The sequence below is a fragment of the Podarcis liolepis genome (genome assembly GCF_965112155.1).
Source record: "Podarcis liolepis genome assembly, chromosome: 5".
NCBI classification, from domain to species: Eukaryota; Metazoa; Chordata; class Lepidosauria; order Squamata; family Lacertidae; genus Podarcis; species Podarcis liolepis.
In genome coordinates, this window is record NC_139556.1 from 34,445,973 (window position 1) to 34,466,228 (window position 20,256).

At 44.6% G+C, this 20,256-nt stretch overlaps 1 protein-coding gene across 5 annotated transcripts in view; it reads left to right on the top strand.

Moving 5' to 3' along the window:
• The window catches only part of LRRC20 (leucine rich repeat containing 20), an 80,721-nt gene continuing 60,465 nt past the window's right edge, over nucleotides 1-20,256 (top strand). For 2 of the 5 annotated variants that reach the window (XR_014526189.1, XM_083503238.1), the window contains exons 1-3: nucleotides 12-899; nucleotides 5,180-5,298; nucleotides 15,567-15,716. Coding sequence is in view for 2 of the 5 variants with exons in the window: in XM_083503238.1 (XP_083359364.1) it covers nucleotides 709-899; nucleotides 5,180-5,298; nucleotides 15,567-15,716 (460 nt within the window). In the remaining 3 variants the exon portion in view is untranslated. Of the gene's footprint in view, nucleotides 900-1,647; nucleotides 2,066-5,179; nucleotides 5,299-15,566; nucleotides 15,717-20,256 lie in introns of those variants that run through there. The other 3 variants (XM_083503239.1, XR_014526188.1, XR_014526190.1) reach the window with 3 other exon arrangements.

The following is a 20,256-nucleotide window of genomic DNA, read 5'->3' on the forward strand; positions in this document are numbered from 1 at the left end:
TACAGTATAAACACAAAATAATACATAACATAGTAAACTAAGCGGTAACACCCACACCCAGTTCAAAAGGCCACCCGATTGTTTAATTAGGCAAAGGCCAGGGAGAAGAGGAATGTTTACGCCTGGGGCCTAAAGTATGAAGGCACTAGGTGAGTCTCCCTGGGGCGAGCATTCCACAACTGGGGAGCCACCACAGAAAAGGCCTGTTCTTGTTTTGCTGCTCTCTGGGCCTCTTGTGGAGGAGGCACATGAAGAAGGGCCTCAGATGATGATCACAGGGTCTGGGTGATGAGGCGGCCCTTGAGGTATTGCAGTCCTGAGCCGTTTTCTTTATAACTCTCCTATAAACTGCATTTGTTTTGCCTTTGTAACCCACCTGAGACCTGATAGTGAAGGGTGGGCTGGGCTATAAACACGAATAGTAAAACAAACCAACATGCAAGGTGGGCTACTGAGTTTGTTCTTCACGCACACTAAACCCCCAAACGCGCAAAGGAGTAACATTCAAGCCCTTTCTCTGATGGGATAGCTTTCTAACCGGAGGACTGAATCAAAATGCAAACACGGTATTCCGCGGTGGCAGTCTAAAGTTGGCCGGTCGCTCCCGGCACGAGGGTCCCTTCCTTGCAACAGGGGAGGGCGCTCTCTAACGGAGAGGGAATTGGGTGCCTGCTCCCTTTTCTCTTGCAGGCTCGCAGGCCTCCTTGCATGGGCTCCTGCACCGATTGGCTCTCCTTTGCTCTGCCGCCGCTTCCCCCTCCGGCTCCCTTGTGTTGGATTTCCTCCATCCCTCCTGGAAGGGGAGAGGCAGCTGTTGCTGCTCTTCACCATGGTCTGCCCCGCAGGTGCGTGGAGCTGCAGCGGCGGCGTGCAAAGGACCAGCTCGCCTTAGCTTTCCGGTAAGAGGCGCATCTGCCAACCAGCAAAGCGGAGCTTGGGGCGGCGGCGGCGGCGGCGAGGGAGCGCAGGAGGCTCCGCGGCTCGTGGGGAAGGAACCGAGCGCGGCGCACAGCTCCCACTTCCGGCTGCCATTCAGCTGCAGAGCGGAGGACGCGAAAGAGAGGGTCCCTGGTGCGACCCCGAACCACTGCTCCCATCGTCCCTGGCCATCCGCCGCGGCAGGGTGGGCTGATGGGAGTTGTAGTCCAAGGCCTCATTTCCTTTAACAGGCCTTGAGTGGAAACCCCTATTAAACACAACATGGGTGTGTGGTGGGATGCCTTTTCTGTCTCTGTTTTACAGCTGCCTCTGCTGTTCTTAGAATGAAGGGATATCTTTCCCCCGCCCAAGGAAATGAAGGGTTTTAAACAAACAAAAAAAACTGGTGGAGGGAATCTTCTCATGGAACAAGATCGAGGATCTGTTGTTGTTGTTTTTTTAATAAATATTTATTAGGAATTTTCCATTTTAAAAAGCCAAAAAACAAACAAACAATGAAAAACACAAACAATTTCCAATCCTTATTTTCTATAACATCTTTCCCTGACTTCCCCACACCTCCCCTTCTTATATTTCCATTCGAATTGTAAATTCAACAAGTTCTTATCCCCAATTTTTAACCTTTTTATATTTAATTCATTTAAAAAAACCAATTTTACCGTATAAACCTCAAAATTTATTGAGGTATAAGGTATAAAGATCGAGGTTCTGTTTTGCGTGTAGTCTCCAGTTTCAAGTTAGATTTATAGCTTGTTCCCTAGGCAGTGGCTCCAAAATGCCTTCTCGTTGAAGGCTCGACTGCAGGCACGATGCTATCTCTTTAAAGCATATTAATTTCCCCCAAAGAATCCTGGGAACTGTAGTTTCTTTGGTTTGGTTTTCTTGCCCATTCATTTTTATTGAACCCCCCCTCCCCAATTTTAAACAAATGGAGCAAATTTAATGGAACTGTAGTTGTGTGTGTGTGTGTGTGTTTGTGTTTCAAAGGCTTCTGGGAATTGTAGTTCTGTGAGGGGCAAACTACTGTTCTCCGCATTTGGGTTGTGTTTGGAAAAGGATGTGCTTTCAGTGCCTGATGTGCACACAGCCTCAGCTGAGTCCCCTCAACTTGATACATCTTGAGCAGGTCAGTTCTGTTTGGTTGTTGAAGTGCTTTTTTCTGGGGGGACACCGGGACGCATACCCCTAAACATTTTGTGAATCTTTCTACTTTTGTCCATTTACTGTATTTATTTTTCCTGATTTGAACTATAAAATGGTGATTTTCTTGAGTCAATGAGAGTAAACATTTTTTTAGAAAAACAACAACATTGGGTTGTTGGCCTGTGAAAGTAGCAGTTTGGGGGAAGTGCCTGTTTTGTGTGTTGGTGCGCAGAGCCTGTACTCGATAATCCTCACATAATTGTGGAGGGCAGTGTTATACCAGACTGGAAAATATTTAGTGGGGTGGGGAATGATTAAAAACAGCTACAAGCCTAGTGGTGGAGCGAGAGAGTAAGAGGCAGAAGTCCTTGCCCAGAAGCCAGGCTAAGTGTGAGAGAAATGTGACCTTGGAACATGAGAAGGGCAGGTTGCAAAGTACTGTATGTTAGGGCTGGGAGATATCTGGTTTTCAATATCCTGATATATCACCAGCTAAACATCACAATATACCGATATAGCACAATATCTGAAAGAAGATGGAGTTACGTAGAGGCGAACATGGTAATGTCCTGGCAACTGCTACTAAGTAGCAGGTCTAAATCACCACACACTGATGAAATCATCAGCAGGCGAGCCAAAATGCATCCAAGCAGGACTTTGGTTGGGGGCTTGGATACCAAATGGTGGTATTCAGGTCCAGGATAATCCAAAATACAGTGATGAGTCACAGTGAATGCAACTAATCAGGGAAAATGTTGAACAACAACAACAAAATCTAAATTTGATGCATATAATTATAGGAAAATTAAGGATAGCATGCTTCAACTGAAGATTTCTGGAGAATATATTAATGTTCTATGCAGTTTTAGGGGCAAATTTAAAATTCACAAAAATAGTAGATTTAGTAAAAAATAATAATTAAAATGGCAGTAAAGTCATTACAGGGGGAGAGGAAGACTTATCTCGTACACACACAGGTAGAAGGGGAGATGGGAGTAAAGAAAAAGAGTGGTAAATAACAGGGCAACGTTTTTTGTTCTTACTCTGAAGAAAACAACCTCAGTTTCTTCTTTCATGGGGGTAAGGAAGGGCTGCAGAATGAAAAGAAACAGAGGAAGCACTGGCTGGCTACACAGTTTTCTCAAAATCGCGATGTTTGCCAGATAACATTTTATGAAACTGTTGCCATGCTGTGGACTTCATAACTGATTTAGAACGGCATATTGAAAAATCGCCCTATATGTAGTCATCTTCAACCACAGAAAAATAATGCAGCACTCACAAATTGTAAGCTTTTTCAAATGTTGTGGATAACTTTAAAAGGCTGCTGTCCTAGGCGTGCTTGCCTAGAATTAAGTTCCCTTTGAAATCAACAAGATTTAACTACTATGCCAGCATGTAGAAGCTTGTGGCATACATGCTGGTTGAATGCAAACAATTACGGGCTGCAGTGCATGGTAGCGTTGAGCTTGTGTGTTCTCTGCTCCAACACAGTTGTGGTTGGCAGATGGAGGCTGTGTTATACTCCTAGCTTTGTACTCTGAGATTTGTTCAAGGCATAGATAACCCCCAGTCCCAGACAGGTTTAGTATTACTTGTTTGGCAGTGTCCCTCAGCTCAGCAGATTGGTTTTCCACCACTGGTCCAGCATTTTAATTTTGCTATTCTGTCAACTAAATATAGGACCAAGCTGCTGGGCTGCTTTTGTGGTGGCTAGAAAAACCTCTCAGTATTTCTTTGCATGTATCTTTACTAACTTAAAACGCCAGCAGAACGCACTAACAATTGTAGACTGGAATATGCTGAGCATTGGGCAGTAAACGTTGGACCAGACCACATAGACGGGCATTTTACCAGCATGTAAGTAATCAGATTGCTCCAGAAATTGCTGGTAATACATGTGTAATTTATTACTCGGACAGCTAATAGTGACTATATTCCTATTAGACTGAGAAAGGGCCTTCTCAACAGTGGCCCCTCCATTGTAGAACACCCACCCTAAAGAGGCCTGCCTGGTGCTTGTTTTAATGTCTCTTGTGCCTTTTTAGTCTTCCAATTTAATAATGCCTGTGGAAATAATAATAGGCAATATGCAACTTGGAGTTGGCCCATTGATAACAGTGGAAAAGTTGCTTTGCTTTGAGTTAGTCCTTTCCTAGGTAAATTGCCTCTGTAGCCTTGAATATTTTCTGATTTGGGTTCTCTCTTTAATGCCAAACTGCATGGGACCTTCTTCTAACTTTTCATATGTAAAGGGAGGTATTTCTCCTCTCTTCCTTATTTCATCTTATGTCATTTTAAATTCACCCACTGGGATTCACACAAATAGTTTTATATCGTTCAAAAGTGGGGAACCAGATGCAAGCCTATTGATTTCAGTTGGATTTCCTTCCCATATGTATGCTTCAGATTTCAGAAATACTGTTAGGGTAAACTTGTTTGTATCCCTGGCACTGAACAAATAATATCTGTAGTCTTATAGTTTAACCTGCCTTTTTGTTTGGGACCGATAGAGCCTTCCTTGTTATAAACTATCTAGTTTCTTTGATAGCTGGAAGTACATGAAAATAATTCACAATGATTTGGTAGTATTTCACTCCCCCTCTTACTCAGATGTTCGATGGTGAGATAAGCTGAAAGATAACAGAGATCCACTTTTAATATGTTACTTACAAAAGAAAGGAAAATGACTCCCAGCTTTTCTGCTGGCTGCTGACAAAGAACGGTAAATTCTACAAGCAGAGGCTTAGCCCTTTTATGTCCATGTGTATGTTTCCCACAGCATAAATTCACATCTACTGGCCAGCTTCTGCATTGCAAGATGTATTTGCCTCTTGAACTCATTGCATGTCTCAGGCAACACCAGTTGCAAAGAACGAAAGGGGACTAATGGACAATATTTTCTTAGAATTGTCCCAGTTCTGTTCTCTCTTGGTAAGGATTCTTGGGGGTGGGGGCATCCTGGCAGTTGTGGTCGATGCTGAATTTTAGCTGCATGTTGGTTTTAGAATAAGTGCTATTTGTCTGTCTTTAAAAAATGTTTTGAAAACCCTTATGAAGTACTAGTCCAATGGAATCTGTTGTTTGTTTGTTTTAGCAGCTCCCAAAGTGTTTTCTTGGTGGGACGTGACTGCATGGAGAAAAAGATGGGAGAAGCAGTTGCCAGAGTAGCCAGAAAAGTGAATGAAACGGTTGAAAACAAAGCAGATTCGCTTGGTGAGTGAAATAAATATTTCAGAGGCAAGCCAAAGTAATCCACTTATCAGCTGCCCATCAGTGCCAGTTCTCTAGGTGACACAGAAAATAAAATGAATTCAAATCCACAGTTCCTCTAAAACTAGAATTCGACAGAGCAGGAAGTGAAACGTGTATAAAAACAAGACAATTGTTTCAAAGCAGAGAGACTCACAGCAACAAGTTCTACTCTAAGCTGTTTTAACTACTCTAAGCCGTTTAAAACTATGTAAACAGTGAATATAAAAACAAACAGAATTTCTAAAGTGGTGCTTCAGGTTAAGAACAGTTTCAGGTTAAGAACAGACCTCTGGAACGAATTAAGTACTTAACCCGAGGTACCACTGTATATATTAAACATGCAGGCTGGGTATTAATTGCATTTGTTAAATCACGTTACTAAGGGATATAATAAGGGACACAGGTGGTGCTGTGGGTTAAACCACAGAGCCTAGGGCTTGCCGATCAGAAGGTCAGCGGTTCGAATCCCTGTGACAGGGTGAGCTCCCGTTGGTCAGCCCCTGCCAGTGTGGTGTAGTGGTTAAGAGCAGTAGTCACGTAATCTGGGTAACCGGGTTCGCGTCTCCGCTCCTCCACATGCAGCTGCTGGGTGACCTTGGGCCAGTCACACTTCTTTGAAGTCTCTCAGCCCCAATCACCTCACAGAGTGTTTGTTGTGGGGGAGGAAGGGAAAGGAGATTGTTAGCCGCTTTGAGACTCCTGAAGGGGAGTGAAAGGCGGGATATCAAATCCAAACTCTTCTTCTTCCTCTTCTTCCTGCCAACCTAGCAGCTTGAAAGCACGAAATGCAAGTAGATAAATAGGTACCGCTCCAGTGGGAAGGTAAACGGCATTTCCGTGCGCTGCTCTGGTTCGCCAGAAGTGGCTTAGTCATGCTGGCCACATGACCCAGAAGCTGTACGTCAGCTCCCTCGGCCAGTAAAGTGAGATGAGCATCGCAACCTCAGAGTCATCCGCGACTGGACCTAACGGTCAGGGGTCCCTTTACCTTTACCTTTAAGGGATATAATGGAGGATGAGACCAACTCTTGCAAATAATTATTTGTTACACCTGTAATCCTATCCAAGGAACTGATTTGCTTAGCGTCAGCAATGCTTTTGCATCAGTTGAGCCCAGATCATTAACTGGGCCTCATGAGATCAACACTCATAGTTATATCTATGATGTTGTGGTTTATGAACTCTTTATTCACTCTGGCTGGACATCCAGCAGGTGGAGTTGTTGCACTGCTAACCAAGAAGCAACTCTCTCAGCCCACTGATTTTTCAGCTCTAGGGGCAGTGAAAAAATGAAAGTGCGAGTCACACCATCTCTTTTTCGTGGGCATCTTCTGATGGCACATTCACTAGGTCACTTAGCAAAAACTTAGCAGCTCCTTTGGATTTTCATTAATTGTGCAAATATTGGTTTTAAAAAACCAAACCAACTTCAAGCAGTGTACAGTCATACCTCGGGTTACAGATGCTTCAGGTTGCGCGATTTCGGGTTGCGCACCGTGCTGAACCTGGAAGTAATGGAACGGGTTACTTCCGGGTTCCGGCACTTGCGCATGCACAAAAGCGCTGAATCGCACCATGCGCAGAAGTGCCAAATCATGACCCGTGCATACGCAGATGTGCGGGTTGTGGGTTGCAAACTTGCCTCCCTTACAGATCATGTTCGCAACACGAGCATCCATTGTACGTTCACTCGTTGGAGTGATGGTCAGTCTAAGAGAGCCAGTGTGGTGTAGCGGTTAAGAGCGGTAGATTCGTAATCTGGGGAACCAGGTTCGCGTCCCCACTACTCCACATGCAGCTGCTGGGTGACCTTGGGCTAGTCACACTTCTCTGAAGTCTCTCAGCCCCACTCACCTCACAGAGTGTTTGTTGTGGGGGAGGAAGGGAAAGGAGAATGTTAGCCGTTTTGAGACTCCTTAGGGTAGTGATAAAACGGGATATCAAATCCAAACTCCTCCTCTTCTTCTTCTTCTTCTTCGGTGGTCAGTCAGTCAGCTTTTTGCCATAGCTGCTCCCCTTCCAAAATGAAACCTCACTGCCACTTTTAATTTCTGGCAAATGTTTTCAGACAAAGGGCCCCTCAGGTAAGTTGACTGAGCTGAGAGATACCTGGTGCAAAGAAGGTGGGGGAAACACACAGATCAATCAGCCAATCAAGTATTTGCTATTATCAACTCAAGCATGAAAGAAAGTACAAAATATTTTAAAAAATAAAAAATCACAGCCTCTAAAGAAAAAGGCAGAAAGTTGGAAGCTAACAACATTAGCAGGCCAACATTCAAATATTCTGCCACCTGTTCAGAAAGGGATTTATTAGTTCCCTCAAGGAAGATCTTCAAAATGGTCAGCACCTGTTCTTGAAGTTAACTTTAGCAAATCTGCCATCTATAATCCTGGAGGGTGAAATGTTAAAATGTGCCAACAAAACTGCACTTGAGTTTTGTCAGAAAATAGCAATATGGCAGGTAAGGGAAGCATTTGGAAGATTATTGCTAGTGGCGCTCAAAGAGACAGCAAGACGTCCTTCCATATGCTGACTCACTGGTGTCAGTCCCCGTAGCAGGCAATTTGAATTTGATACGGTAACTTGCTTGTCATTAATACTAATTTAATTGATGGACACGGTACATATGGTTGTAGGAGTAGTGAATGGCTTTACAAGAAAGCAAAAAAGATAGAAGCGCCCATGCCTGTAGCTCCTTGTTATGACAATTTGGATCTGTGCTATAAAGTCATTATAGATTTAATTTAAAACTTAATGTGGTATCGATTTACACTCTTGACTATATAAAATAATGCAGTGGAGTAGAAAAACTTGTTGAGAATGAAGCTGATAAAAAAAACATTTTTTTATTTAAAATGTGAACTTTTTCGTTTAGTGAAATCCCGTGGGCTTGTGCTTAGAGAAATATCACTTGAAGAGTTAAAGGAAGAATATGTGAAGAATTAAATACACATAGGAATGACACGTGTAATCGAAAAGACCTGACCTAGCTTTCAGTAGAATCATTGGAAAGTTTTCTTTTGTTATTTAATTTATTAAATAATTTTATACCTCATTCTTCAAGAACAAGAAGCCTCGCAAGGAGGCTTCCAAAAATTACAAACAAGAACTGTAATTTTAAATACAATTAAAATCCACAAAAAAGCTGTATTAACAATAAACAACCAAAGGACATGGCAAAGAAGATGCCAAGTTGATTTTGAGGTGTTAAAATGTCTTACATATTTAAGTTTTTGTGTGTATGTGTGTGTATGACATTTTACACTTGCTTCTGAGCAATATGCTTAGAATTTAACATCCAATGGCATATGTTTAGGGTTCCAACTAAGGATATGTTCAGTACCTGCAAGAATGGGAGTTTAGTGGCAACTCCGGGTGTTTCAAAGGAAGAATTAGGTACCGTATTTTTCGCTCTATAGGACGCACTTTTTCCCCTTCAAAAATGAAGGGGAAATGTGTGTGCGTCCTATGGAGCGAAGACGCCATAGCCGCGCGTCACCTCTCCAGCTGGGAGAGCGCTAAAGAAACCATAGCCCCGCGACCCTCTCCCAGCTGGAGAGGTGACGCGCGGCTATGGCTGGAGCCTCTATAGCCGTGCGTCACCTCTCCAGCCGGGAGAGCACGTGCGGGGCTAAAGAAACCATAGCCCCGTGACCCTCTCCCAGCTGGAGAGGTGACGCGCGGCTATGGCAGGAGCTTCTATAGCCGCACGTCACCTCTCCAGCCGGGAGAGCACGTGCGGGGCAAAAGAAGCCCCCGTGACCCTCTCCCGGCTGGAGAGGTGACGTGTGGCTGTGGAAGGAGCCTCTATAGCCGTGCGTCACCTCTCCAGCCGGAAGAGCGCGCGCAGGGCTAAAGAAGCCCCGCCGACCCTCTCCCAGCTGGAGAGGTGACGCGCGACTATGGCAGCAGCCTCTCCGCTGTGCCTTTCTGCTGCTCCCTTACCTGCTCTTTGGGGCTGGTGGTGGGCTTCCCCCCGCCAGCCCCAAAGAGCAGGTCGAAAGGATCCTGAAGCCTGGAGAGCGATAGGGGTCGGTGCACACCGACCCCTCTCGCTCTCCAGGCTTCCAAGGTAGCTGCCTGAACGCACCCCAAACGGCACCTTGTTTTAGAGCGGGAAAAGAAGAGGGGGAAAATTCTCCCCCTCTCTGTGCAGCGCCTCCTGCCACTTCGCTAAAGGGGCGCTGGGCAGAGAGGGGGAGAATTTTTTCTTCTTGTTCTCCCCCCTCTAAAACAAGGTGCGTCCTATTGTCCTGTGCATCCTATGGTGCGAAAAATACGGTATATTAATAAAGTAACAAAAACCAATAAGAAAAAATGGAATTGATTATGTTTTTTTTGTTTTGTTTTATAAAGCAGAAGTACAACACGAGCAAATGGGAACGAAGTTGTATCTTTAGTGCAAAGTTTCAGCTCCATCTTGAATTGAAACCCACTCTATGCTAAGGCTCATTAATGAGAAAATGTTGATACGATCTGGCTTCTATCAGGGAACTTTGCAAGGCACATCCCAATGTGATTAAAATGCTAATTACTGAAAGTATTGATGCATGCAGGCCCAAAAATACAGCAAAAAGCAATATAAGTATTAGGTATTTCTTGAAGTGAATAAATTGCATCTCTGTGAGTGATCTAAATAACTATTCACAACTCTTCGTTGAGTAGGAAATGCTTTCTCACTGGTATATTGTAGTCAGTTCCTTGCTGGACATTTTGAGTCTTTTGGTTGTTGAGCCAAATGACCAACACAATAAAATTAGGTTCTGGTCCGATCTCCACAATGTTCAACAATTTTTGGTCTGCATGTCGCTGCTAAGGCAGATCGCACCTAGGCCTTGCGACATGATTCAAGATGGATGTTGAGGTGCTCTGCCAGTGGGAAAGACACTGGTTATGACAGCAGTTCATAGAGAGAGGTATGACCATAAAGCAGAGGGGGAGAACCAATGGCACTGCAGCTGTTGTTGGGTTCCGACACCCATCAGCCCCAACCAATGCAAACAATGGTGAGGGATGATGGGAGTTGTGGCCCAACAACAACATATGGAAGGCCACAGCTGCCCCACCCGTGTCATAAGGAATTTATCCACAAAGTATTTCCACAGGGCAGCCTTTCCCAACCTGGTGCTCCCCAGATGTTTTGAGTTCCTCTCCTGTCATCCCTCCATGCTGGCTGTAGCTGGCTGGAATTGGAATCCAAAACATCTAGAGGGCAACCAGGTTGAGGAAGGCGGTCATAAAGGATGGGAAATAATTGAAACATCCCGACTGGATACAAAGGTGGCTTTCTGCTGTATTGAGGAAGAGCTGGTTGGTTATGGAAGCCTGATGCACTCCTTGGAAGGAGGGATGTGTTGAGGATGTTTCTCATGGGGCACCTTCTCCCCAACACAGATAGTGTGTGTGTGTGTGTGTGTGTGTGTGTGTGTGTGTGAGAGAGAGAGAGAGAGAGAGAGAGAGAGAATAGCATCACGTGTGAAAAATTACACACACGGGTGGATTTAGTTGCAATTATCCTTGTATGAGCCACTGGGGTGCACAGCAGTAAGACAAGGATATTCATGAAATGAAGATTTAATGAAACGCAAAAACATTCCACTTGTAAGAGTAACTGCCCTGCAGTGATAATCCCACAAGGGAGATGGGAAAACTAGTCTTCTGCTCACAGGACATAAGATCATCCTGGGCAAAGCATTGGCAATCTATGGGGCTAACTGTTGCAGTTTCTTTGAGCACTCTCAAACGTTCTGAGATTGCACAGCATTGATCTGTGTCATAAATAATGCACGTACCAAAGCTTTGTTTGACGGGGGGAAATATGGGTGAGCCTAAATGAATGAGGCTAATTGGATGTGTGTGTGTGTGTGTGTGTGTGTGTGTGTGTAATGAGCATTACTATGTTGTGAACAGCTTTATTATTTTATGGTTTATTGCAGAGGTTTCCAACCTTTTTGAGTCCACAGCTCCCTTGAGCAACTACAGTCATACTTCAGGTGACAGATGCTTCAGGTTGTGCGTTTTCGGGTTGCGCACCACGCCAAACCCAGAAGTACCGGAATGGGTTACTTCAGGTTTCGGTGCTCGCGCATGCGCAGATGCACTAAATGGTGCTTTGCGCATGCAAAGAAGTGCTGAATCGCGACCCGCATGTGTGCAGACATGGCGCTGCGGGTTGCGAATGTGCCTCCCGCACGGATCATGTTCGCAACCCGAGTGTCCACTGTACATTCTTTCTGTGACACCCCTCACCCCTTTTCGAACACCCTCCCTTGTTCCTTCAGCCTCCTCTCCTCTCCCCTTGGGAGTCCTCTAGGCAGCTGCTGCTGCTGCCCCTAGTCTCTGTGCTCCCCCCCCAAAAGAGAGGTGCCTCCTCACACTGCCCCACAGGGGCCTAGCAAGCACTCCTGGCCAGCCCCAGAGGCACCATTCGCCTGAGGAGCTTGTAACCAGGGCTGCTGCAACAAACAGCTGTGCAAGCCTTGGGGAGGCAGAGATGCAAGAGGGCATCCCAGGAGGGATGGAAGGAAAGAGGGGTCGAGGCCAGTGTTGTCCGAAGCACCCCTGACCATCATTCAAGGCACCCCAGGGTGCCACAGCACACTGATTGAAAACTGCTGGTTTATTGGATTTTATGTTGTAATAATAACCTGCAGTTGGTCAAAGGCTTTTGTAAGCTGTGAGGATGGTTGCTGGTTTTCCCTTTGCCCTGTGTTCTCCTCTCACCCAAAACATCCATTGAGTTGTGTCCATAGGAACGCAGGAAGCTGCCTGATGCTGGGTCAGCACTGGCTTAGTACTGTCTATACTGTACCTGGGGCAGCCCACGTGGGGCCCTCTGCTTTACAGTTCCCATCATCACTGGCCATACAGGCTGAGGCTGATGCAGTTATAGTGCAATACCATTTGGAGGGCATCAGGTTGGCTAACTGGCACCTGATCTCCAGGGTTTCAGGCCAGGGACTGCTTGGAGGTGCTGAGGATCCAACCTGGGACCTTCTGCATGAAAACCATATGCTTTGCCACTGAGTTACAACTCTCGGCAATCCCCCCCAAAAAGCTTAAGAGCTCTGGGCAATCTTCCCCCATTTCCTTAATTTCGAGTCCCCCAAAATAGGGGTCGTCTTATACACAGGGGCGTGTTATACATGGAAAAATATGGCATTTGCATTTAGTTCCCATTGAAATTTAAGTGCCCTGAGGTCCCCATTAAATCACTAACTTAAGTCTGGACCTAACTGATTGACCTCACACTGCTTCCTGAGCTGGAGTCGCATAACCAAAAACAACAGCCCAACCCAATAAGTGCCCAGGTATAATTCAGCTGAAGGCTTTGAGAGGAGCAAGACATCCAGCAAGCAAGCTGTTTGTTGGCAAGAGAGAAGCTGTGCAGTGAGATGGTGATAAAATGTTTGGATAGGAATCACTGGGAAATGCAGGGCTGAAGGTGGTCACTATTTTGCAGAATGAGAATCTGACCCGTTTTTGATGTGGAGGCTGCAGAGGGGAGTAGCACCGAGCCAGAGATGAAGAGAGTACGTTCCATGGACCAGGGGGCTTGGAGGATGAGTTTTGTGCCTCATCATCCTGTTTTGATTTCCAGTGTATCTGCACTACAGTAATTGGTTGCAGATAAAGCAAGTTGGATACAAAGGTGATTCCAGAAGAGTAATATAGCATCCTTCAGTACATTTCAACAGTAGCATCCCAGCAAAGCATCCCAGCATTTTCTGGTGACTAATTCTAGGGTAGTCACTGTGTTCTTACAGCAAAGTCAAATAAGCATCTTACGGCATGTTAATGATAAACAGATTTGTTACCGTGTAAGTTTTTGTGATCCAGGTGCTTTTAATGAAGTTGAGCTCTTCTAATCTGCAAAAGTTTATGCCCCCCCCCATAAATTTATTCTTCTTCAAGGTACCACAGTGCTTTATAAGGCTGTGTCTGTGCTCGCTCAGTGAAGGAAGGAGATGATTAATCAGTGGCTAAGCAGCATGGATTTATGAATGCCTCTTCTGCAGCTTTGATGGTTGTAGAGTAAAATGCCTTTGTACTATTATTCCAAAATAGCAGCCTTTTGCTTCCTGGAATTTTAGTATGTCCAATTTTCATTTTGCATGAAAGAAAGAAAATCTTTCTGGGGCTGTTGTGTGTGTTCAGTATTTGGAAGAAGGTGCACAGGTGCTCTAAGATTTGCATGCACACACACACACACATACAAACACACACATACAAAACACCTCACCTTTATGTACATTATTTATTTTAAAAATTGGAATTAATAGCCTTGAGTTATAACTGCAGACCATAAGAACATATGACTGAATAGGGATTTTAATTCTGTGATTAATTAAACTAAAGCAAAGCGATTTCTCACTTGGAATTAAGTCAAGCAGGTATGTTTAAGCAGCCCTTGTCTGTCCCCATGCCAGCCTGTTGTGCTTTATTTTGATCAATGTGACATTCTGGCATCTGGAGTTCAGATCCAAGGTATTTCCGAAATGCAAATTTAGTTTAGAGAGAAATGCTAGAGGTGTTAGGCAGAGAAATCCAGTGTAGGAAAAAAAGACTTTCATGTTGACCAGTTTGCTATCATTCCTGCATTTTACAGTCGGGAAAAGAAATCACTCGTAAGGCTTGAGGTCCAAACTCCAGCAGTTCAGTTCAGAGGGACCACTAGGGGCGCATCAGAAGATGGCTGACAATAACATCTCTCCGACCCACACGAGGTAAATTGGAGGCCGTGATGGGAGTAAATAGCCTCCCTACCCCCCCAGGATTATGGTGGGGGACTGCCCTTGCCTGCTGTGCCCTATACCACCCTCGAATTTGTAGGGATGGGGGCACTAGGCACAATGCCCTCCTGTGGGATTTCGGCACTCCTGGACGCCGTCTCTGATCCGTGCCACTAGCTGCAAGAACTTCAAAAGAAATAATTTGGAAGAAGCTAATGCACATATTTCAAGGAAGAAGGGGGAGTAAAGACTGCTAACAGAAGAGATCTCTGATAAAACAAGACGAGTCGGAGGAACAAGTATAGATCATGAGAAGATACGCCAAGACTCGGTAGGGCAAAGGGACTGATGGGGGAGGGGGGAAAAAACCTTCCTTTCTTTCCTTTATGTGATTAAACAAGAATCCCCTCCACCCACAAGTCAGAAATGTCGTTTTAAGGACTTAAGCTGTGGATTTAAGGCTGTGTGGAGATAAACTTTTGAACCAGAGCATGTTTTAAGAAGAGCGTGGAATGTATAAGGGCTTTGGAATGACGCAGTTAAAAATACCGTCGCCATATTGGGAAGTTCTGTCGGAGGACTTAAGTCTGAGAGGAGAAATAGAGAAATAGAGCTGTTTTTATATTGTGGATGAAACTCCTCAGTGGGACTTAAGAACGACAGTTCTGTAATTAATGATGGAAAGAGCGCTGTTATCTGTGAAGGCGATGATATATGGAAACCATCTCGATTTGAGGACTGGAAGAACGGAAAAATTCACACAGGATTATTATTAGTGTTTATCAGCTTAAGGAGACTATCAGAAGAGATCATAAAGAAAAAGAGAAAATATATGAACAAGATGTGATGTGGAAACAGCAAGATAAGTCTGGATAGAATTATGAACTTTGTTTGGACTGATTTGGACATTAACGCAGTAGCAAGAAGATGATCAGAATCCCCCTTCAGATCTTGAAATATGGGTTCCCTCAACAAAATTTAAAATTCGGCTTTGTAATTCGGAATTTATGTGATGTGATTTGATTTGATGTGATTGGCCGGTTAATAAAAATTATTTTATAAATTAAAAAAAACAAAACAAAAAACCCCAGCAGTTCATTTAATGCTATCTAATTCACTTTTAATGGGGCAAAAGTGTGTGATTTGTTCATGGAATGTCTCTGATGATCAAAATGGCTTTGCTCAGGTTTTTCTGTCCTCCTTCACCCAGAGTGGCTGGGGAAACTCAGCTAGTTGGGCGGGGTATAAATAATAAATTATTATTATATAAATTATTATGTTAGGAATGTATTGTCATGCATGTTGAGTGGGGACCAGACACAACTGACAATCTGGTGGAGGGTCCCGGTGAGGTTGGACGGATCATGCCAGAGCCTCGGGGGAATTCACAGACGGCCAATTAAAATGAGATGTGTTGGAACACAATACATTTTGCCTGGAAAACTGAACTCACTCTCTCGCCCTCCTTTCCTCCCCTTGGTGTTTCGCTGTAGATTTGGCAGATTGCAAACTGATGACGTTCCCCATTGCCCTTTACAAAGTCATGAGGCACGTCTCGGAAGGAATCCATCTCATCACTCTGGCCAATAATGAGCTGAAGTCTGTGACCAGCAAATTTATCACCACCTTCAGCCAACTGAGAGGTAGGTGTTTATCTCTGAAGGAAACCATGGAATTGAAGGGGCAGTGGCATCTTGATCCTTCTTCCAAATGTTATCTTGTGTTTCAGACATCTCTTGTCATTTTTTAAAAAATACTGGTACTTATTTTATTTATTGCTTCTCCTCCAAGAACCAAGGCAGTGTATAGCCATACATAAAGTTACAAACCATTAATAATAATAAAAAATTATCAAAATAATATCGGCAAACCTGCACTGAAAATCAGCAGCAGCACTAGACTCTTAGGGCACCTTAGACACTCAAATGGTTTGTGAATAGGTGAGTAAAGGTCAGCAACAACAGACCTCTGTAGGGATAGCATTTTCAGACTTTTAACGAAGCTTTCTTGCTTCAGTGATGGTGTTGGTTATGTTTCAGTATTGGACCCAAGTGGAGATTTGCATTCCCCACAGTTCTGTATACAGTTCTACAATGCACGTTATCAGAGCACACATAAGCCTGCCCCATTGCACTTCACTCCGCCCCCCCCCATTCTTCTTATTAATTATTTATTGAATTTATATATTGCCCTATACCTGGAGGTCTCAGGGCGGTTCACGGAACAAAATCAGAATATAAAACAACAATATATATAATCAAAAGAAAAACAACAACCCAATAACGCCCCCACCAAACCCCACATTTTAAAAGGGCATAGGAGGTCAATCAAATCCACCAAAGGCCTGGTTAAAAAGGAACGTTTTTGCCTGGCGTCTAAAGGTGTATAATGAAGGCGCCAGACGAACTCCCCTGGGGAGAGCATTCCACAGACAGGGAGCCACTGCAGAGAAGGCCCATTCTCGTGTTGCCACCCTCCAGACCTACTGAAGAGGAGGCACACGAAGAAGTGCCTCAGAAGATGATCTCAGGGTCTGGGCAGGTTCATATGGAAAGAGACAGTCCTTGAGGTATTGCGGTCCTGCGCTGTTTAAGGCTTCTGCCTCTTCTGAGTCCAAAAGGACCCGCTCGTCCACAATCACACATCAGTTGGGCATGCCTAAAAATGGTCGACCTCACAGGCACACTGCTTTCTGCCTTACCCATATTTCACTTCAGTTTTGGAGCGTGATTAGTATACACCCACAAACAACAACAATGAAATAATTCCATCCCTTTTATCTAAGTGAAAGCAGAAGTTAGCTTTAGGGGCAGGAAGGTAGAGTTAAGTGTGCTTTATATTGATGTACATTACCAGTTCTTTATAGCATCACAGAACTGAGCTCAGGGAAGCAATGTCTTGGGAGGGACTCTGGCTCAGCGGTAGAGCACATCCTTTGCCTGCAAAAGATCCCTGGTTCATTCGCCAGCTTATCAAGTATGGTTGGGAGAAACCCCTGCCTAAATTCACAGAAAGCTGTTGCCCATCAAGAGTAGACAATAGTGAATTAGATGGAGCGATGATGCGCAAGGCAACTTCATACATTTCTTACTTGGGGGCGGGTGGGGAGAATATTGATTTCTCAAACTTCTGTCTGCTCCGGACTTGGAAAGGTAGAAAAGGTAAAGGATTAATAGAGAGCACACAGCGGAACTGATATCATATGCTGTAACGTGGATAAACGATCGCCTGGTAAAATTAATTTCCTCTCCAAAGTTGCGGTTCCTGGGAACAAAATGAATTTTGCGATCTGATCAAGTTGCTGACAGGCGTTGAAAGAGAGTTTGAAGGGTATACTGAACACTGAAGCATTAATAGAGAAATCTTATTCCCATTCAGTGGGCTGTAATCCAACGGCCGTGTATAAATAAAATAAGCATTAGTGAAAAATGACGCAACTAGATGGTGAAAGTAATGAAACTTGAAGTCCTTGATGTAATTTAATAGGGACATGAAAAAGCAAACAACCCACACATGTTGATAAATGGACCCTAACAGACACAGGGTGATTGAATGGCTGAGTTAATGATAGCTAGAGGCTTGAAATCAGTGGGGAGGTAATATATTTTAGCAGTTGTAGCAAAAGCTTTGTAAGGTTGGGTGAAAATTAGCTGTGGGAAATGCTAATGTCCCTCTACCTGGTGTAACCTAAGTGGTGACGTTCATCACTTGTTACCTAAATGGTACCCACATTGCGGTCTGTGGAGTTGTCTTAGAGATGTTGAAAGTAATGCTTGATGATGCTATTCTACAAATATTGGGTGAGGTCAAGAGCGAGCTTAGCCCAAGGAGGTCTCTGCTCACACCAGAAGGCTTCTCCCCTTCCATTTGAGCCCCTCAAGTCTGCTTTGAGGGTTAGGGGGCCCTCTGGAGAAGATTTGGGGTGCATAGGGCAGCGGGGCAAGGAGGAAAACCAGAAACCCTGTTGTGCAAGTGAGTTCCCATTGTGCTAGCAGCCAATCGCCGTTGGATGTTGCCAGTTGAGGTTTGGAGTAGTGTAATGGCCTAAGAGTGTGATCTGCAACACATGCAGGGAAAGATTTTAATGAAAAGCAACCTCATGAAGATGCAATGGTGAGTGCAGGGGCCGTAGAGATGCTTGCTTCTTTCTTCATCCACTCATATTTTCACCTTCCAATCTGCTTCCCCCACCCACCTGCAGGATTCTAAATGCATTTCCCCCTGGCAAACATTCTCTTCTCCCTCTTCTGATGCAGCTAGGTGTAATGGCTGCTGGTGGAGACTGCTCAGGGAGACATGGGAGTTGGAACTCGCAGTTTAAAATGCATAAACCTGGCTGGATAGCGAGTAGGACTCTCAATTGTCCTGAGCTTGCCACCAGTTCTTGTGGAACTTCTTCCTAAAGCATTTTGGGCTTTTAAGCCTTTTCAGAAAGCAGCGTGCTTTTAAACAAAATATTTTAGGAATTACAAACGCTCCGGCAGAGAGAATCATTTCAATAGCTCTGGAGTCAGAACAGAATGCATCATTTTATTGGAAACTAGACCTCTTATGCTTGAGAGAGCCAGGCAGGGTTTCCAAACAACAGGATACTTATTGGCACGGTGTTCTTTTTGCCTCTTTCTGCGGAGACTTACTATGCCTGTTGGTCGTGTGCTGTCGGGAACCTGCTGAGAGAGACTGATAGGCAAATAACTACTACCCATTCATTCGATGGAAAGGGGTGTATTTTCAGGGGCTGGGAAGGGCAGATAACTGTTCCAGTCTGTTTATGAAAGCATTGGTAATTCAATTAATGGAGAAGACTAATGAGTGTTAATCTGTAAGCAGGCTAACTCAAACTGGCCTATCATTTCCTGTTTACACAGTAGCTACCATTATTTATGTGCAGAGTGCTCTTTTGTGTATCAGTTTGGGAGAAGTGAAAGATGTTAGCAGCATGCTCTAATTCCTAGATGAGGCAGGAGGCGGAACAGGATAGTGTTAGGGGGTGATTATTTGGAGGTTGGAAGCCCTTTCCGTATCATTGGAATGGCCTAATCCCAGGGGTGGGTAAAGGGTAGAGCAGGATCTGCTGGTGGGTCTCTGGCTGGTTTGCAGCAGCTCAGCAAGGAATTCTGACACCCAATTAACAGCAACAGCAGCAGAACTACTTCCCCCACCTAGGCTGCTGAAATGCAGTGAGTGGGTAGGTGGACCTAACCAGGAATGGACTTCTGGGTGCAAGGGCTATGAGCTCACTCCAGTTCTGGTTCTGAAAACAAATTTCTGGGTTCAGAATGTGCTCAGAGGCCCCCAGTTATTTAATTCTAACTCTTATCTCATTTGCATTTGGTTCTGGTTGGTGGTTCTTGGGTTTCCAGTAAAAAAACACAAAGTAGATCTGGGAAGCCTGAAGTCTGCCCATCCCTGGCATAAACTCTCAAAAGTTGATGGCTTCCAGTGGCACATTGGGGCACTTGCCTTATTTCTGTGAATGTAAGTTGTTTTAAACTGTTTTCAATATTGTGTTCTAATTGTTGTAACCCGCCCTGGGGCCTTAGGGTGAGGGGCAGCTGAATATCGTCATCAAAATCATCATGGTAAATTCTTAGCAGATTTAGAACAGGAACTTACTTCATCTGTTGCATAAAGCGTCCTTGGCACGAAAGATGGGAAGTTATAAACAGTGGGACCAAATCATTAGACTGCAAAAAGTACGGCCTGTAACCATTCTTTGTAAAGTCTAAGATAAGCAGAGTGACCCCTTGTGACAGCAGTTATTGGTGATAGCACAACCAGCTTACCTTTGACCCTGTAGTGTGGAACAGGAAACCATTGTCTGAATTGAAGCCCAAAAGAATGCCACAAAATTTCTAGTGTGAGCCAGGTCTTTATCATTTGACAGAGGAGTTTAAATTCTCTTTTGGAAACAGCCCTGCACTGCTCTTTAAAGCACCTGTTGAAACAGGTAATGTCAGGGAACTGCCATCGGAAGGACGGGAGGTGGAAGGGCTCACACAGGTTGGGAGAGACTCAGCAGTGGAAGAGGGAACCAGCAGGGGGAGACGAGGTGATCCGAGGGAAAGTGAGCAGGAGGGATGGCTCAGGGACACTTCCAGCGAGGGTAGTGGGGAGGTTTCAGGACCTCCTGTAGGGACACCCACCCCTCGCCGGAAACTGTCACGCAGAGAGTTCAGAAGA